We start from the raw sequence: 2,543 nt of genomic DNA, 5'->3' as shown, positions 1-2,543 counted from the left end.
CCTATCAGTGATTGGAGTTCCTTTAGGCAGACGGAGCGCCGGGCCTGGAAATTTTGTAACATCGCACGACACTTGAGAAGTTTGTCTTCTGGTAGGCGAGCCTCTTGGCGTACAGAATCAAGCGTAATTCCAGCAAATTGTAAAACAGTCGCGGGACCCACCGTTTTTTCAGGGGCCAAGGGAACGCCAAGATAATTACACATCAAAATAAAATTATCTAAGTCGTGTTCACATAGTCCTTTGCTTGGGGCTATGAATAAAAAATCGTCTAAAATATGTAATACTGCGCAAGCACCAAGATGATTGATGGACAACCACTCAAGTGCCGTACTAAATGCTTCAAAAATCGCACAGGAACTGGAAAGCCCCATCGCGAGACACCTATCAAAATAGTACATGTTGTCCCATTTCAAACCAAGCAAGGAATAGTCAGCAGGGTGAATAGGAATTATACGGAAAGCAGATTTCACGTCGGTTTTGGCCATAAAACAACCCTTTCCTAACCGCTTGAGTAACTTCACCGCATCCCCGACCGATGCGTATTTCACGGTAGAACAATAATCCGGGATAAAGTCATTTACGGAAGACCCTTTGGGGTAAGATAAAAGGTGTATTAATCGAAATTCAGATGGATCCTTTTTGGGAACAATGCCCAGTGGAGAGCAACGAAAATTGGGAAAGGGGGGAGCTGTGAAAGGACCAACAATTCTCCCTGCATCACATTCCTTGCGTAACTTAGCATGCGTTACCACTGGCTGATCCAGAGCGCTTTTAAGATTAGGAGACTCAGACGAAAACCGCTCACCAACAAAGTGAATACGAAAACCAAAACCAAAACCGTCAACAAGAAATTGTTTTAAAACTCTGTCATAACCATGCAGCAAAAAATCAAGCCGATCCACTCTTACTGGCGTGACTGGCTTGCTGTGGAGAACCCGATGTACTATCTCGTTTGCCTTTTGAACTGAAAGGGAATCCACTTTTGGGCGCCGAAGCTGAGCACTGGCCGCCCGGGTGTTTTCCACCACATTTAAAACACACGTGTTCGAATTTGCATCTGGAACAGTGCTTACCTGCTTGAAAGGCCCAGCAGGTCCCTTTCGGAAAGAATTGAGAACGAAAACGTGGTTTGTTGGTGGGCGGTTGCGGTTTGCGAAAAGTATTTGACGCCCGTAACCACAACTCCCAATGTATCCTATCCCATGGATACTGCTCTGGTGCCGATTGTCTTACGTAACGAAATTGTTCATCATACCAATGCCAATCTCCCCCCTTTGCAGCCAGATCCCGGACCACCTCGCAATATTTCATTAATTGAGGAGTGTAATTGTTAAATCTTTCCGCGTAAACAGAAACGAAAATATTAAACGCAGAGACCCACTGGGAAATGTTGGCTATTTTCTTAGAAACGTGACAGGGTTCAAGCGTCAGTTGAGGCTGGCTCGAAGAACCGGCGACTGACGGTGTCATAGATAATGAGTATTTCCCCTCCTGCTGAGGTGAATCAGACAATAACGACCCGAAATTAATATATTCATTCGCCCAAATTTTTGCTTTGATTTTGGAACTAACTCTCGAAGTGAGAGGGACAGAAACACTGGTGAATTGAACTTGTGGTCTTTGATCATACGGACCCGTGTTAACTAAGTCTAAAGGATCAACTGCTCCAATACCTGACTGAGGATTGGTGATGACATGGACGTCGTCATCCACAGCCTGTTCAACAATTCCAGTTGGCGCTTGCGTAACTACTGGCGTTGGGGAGTTGTTGTCGAGCAGCGAAGCCAATTTCTCAGGCGAGAAGGCCGTCTTTACTGCTTGTGTAATTACGGCAGAAATGGTAGCGGTGATTGCGTCGACATCCACGGACACTGTGCCTGGGGATGAACTTGAAGGTGTGGAAGCAAGCACGTTAGCCTGCTCAGTTGTAGTGCTCTCATGAACAGTGGGCGCCTCCTCAGGACGCAGTCTTGGCCGCCTGGCTCTCTTGTTGGGGCGAACGGATGGAATGGCGGTGGGCGCGGTAGCTTGAGTTGCTGGTCGTTTTCGCGGAGGCATTTTTTACAAAAAAGACTACTGAAACTGGCAAAAATAAACAAGACTGAGACAATTAACAGCACTGCAGGGGATACGAATATACCCCGCGAGCCATTGTTGTCTGTAAAATTACTTAGCACTTGGGAGAGGCACTTCAAGATATATATAGCCTAACAGGCCCGACGTAGCCACAAAAGAAATTGAAAAATATAAGTGACAAAATACGATAAATAAGACAGCAGTAACAGTATAGAAAAAAGCCAAGTTCCATGAAAAAACGTGCATAATCACTGATACCGAGTGCATTGGCCACACCTCCCAAAAAAGGGGGCGGTCAAAAGTGGTTGTACACTCAAAATGGTAAAGCGAAAGCACAAAATAACATAACCAAAGCCGCAAAAATAAACACGATATTTAAACCGTGCATGAACAAAGTAGCACGCCTGCTTATAGGTAGGAAATTACTTTCCAACAACAAGTGAACAAAGGGCAAGGCTGCATAACAT

At 45.3% G+C, this 2,543-nt stretch overlaps 1 protein-coding gene across 1 annotated transcript; it reads right to left on the bottom strand.

The window, feature by feature from the left end:
* Positions 1-888: 888 nt before the first annotated feature.
* On the bottom strand, positions 889-2,058 carry LOC140945304 (uncharacterized). The gene has a single exon (XM_073394344.1). The coding sequence runs from the start codon at positions 2,056-2,058 to the stop codon at positions 889-891; it is 1,170 nt and encodes a 389-aa protein (XP_073250445.1).
* Between the last annotated feature and the right edge of the window lie 485 nt (positions 2,059-2,543).

The sequence above is a fragment of the Porites lutea genome, chromosome 8 (genome assembly GCF_958299795.1).
Source record: "Porites lutea chromosome 8, jaPorLute2.1, whole genome shotgun sequence".
In the NCBI taxonomy this organism is placed as follows: Eukaryota; Metazoa; Cnidaria; class Anthozoa; order Scleractinia; family Poritidae; genus Porites; species Porites lutea.
This window is presented reverse-complemented; position numbering and strand designations above follow the sequence as displayed.

What these genes read in the sequence shown, in the direction of transcription:
- LOC140945304 (XM_073394344.1), bottom strand. Translation starts at nt 2,058, where the DNA reads ATGCCTCCGCGAAAACGACCAGCAACTCAAGCTACCGCGCCCACCGCC.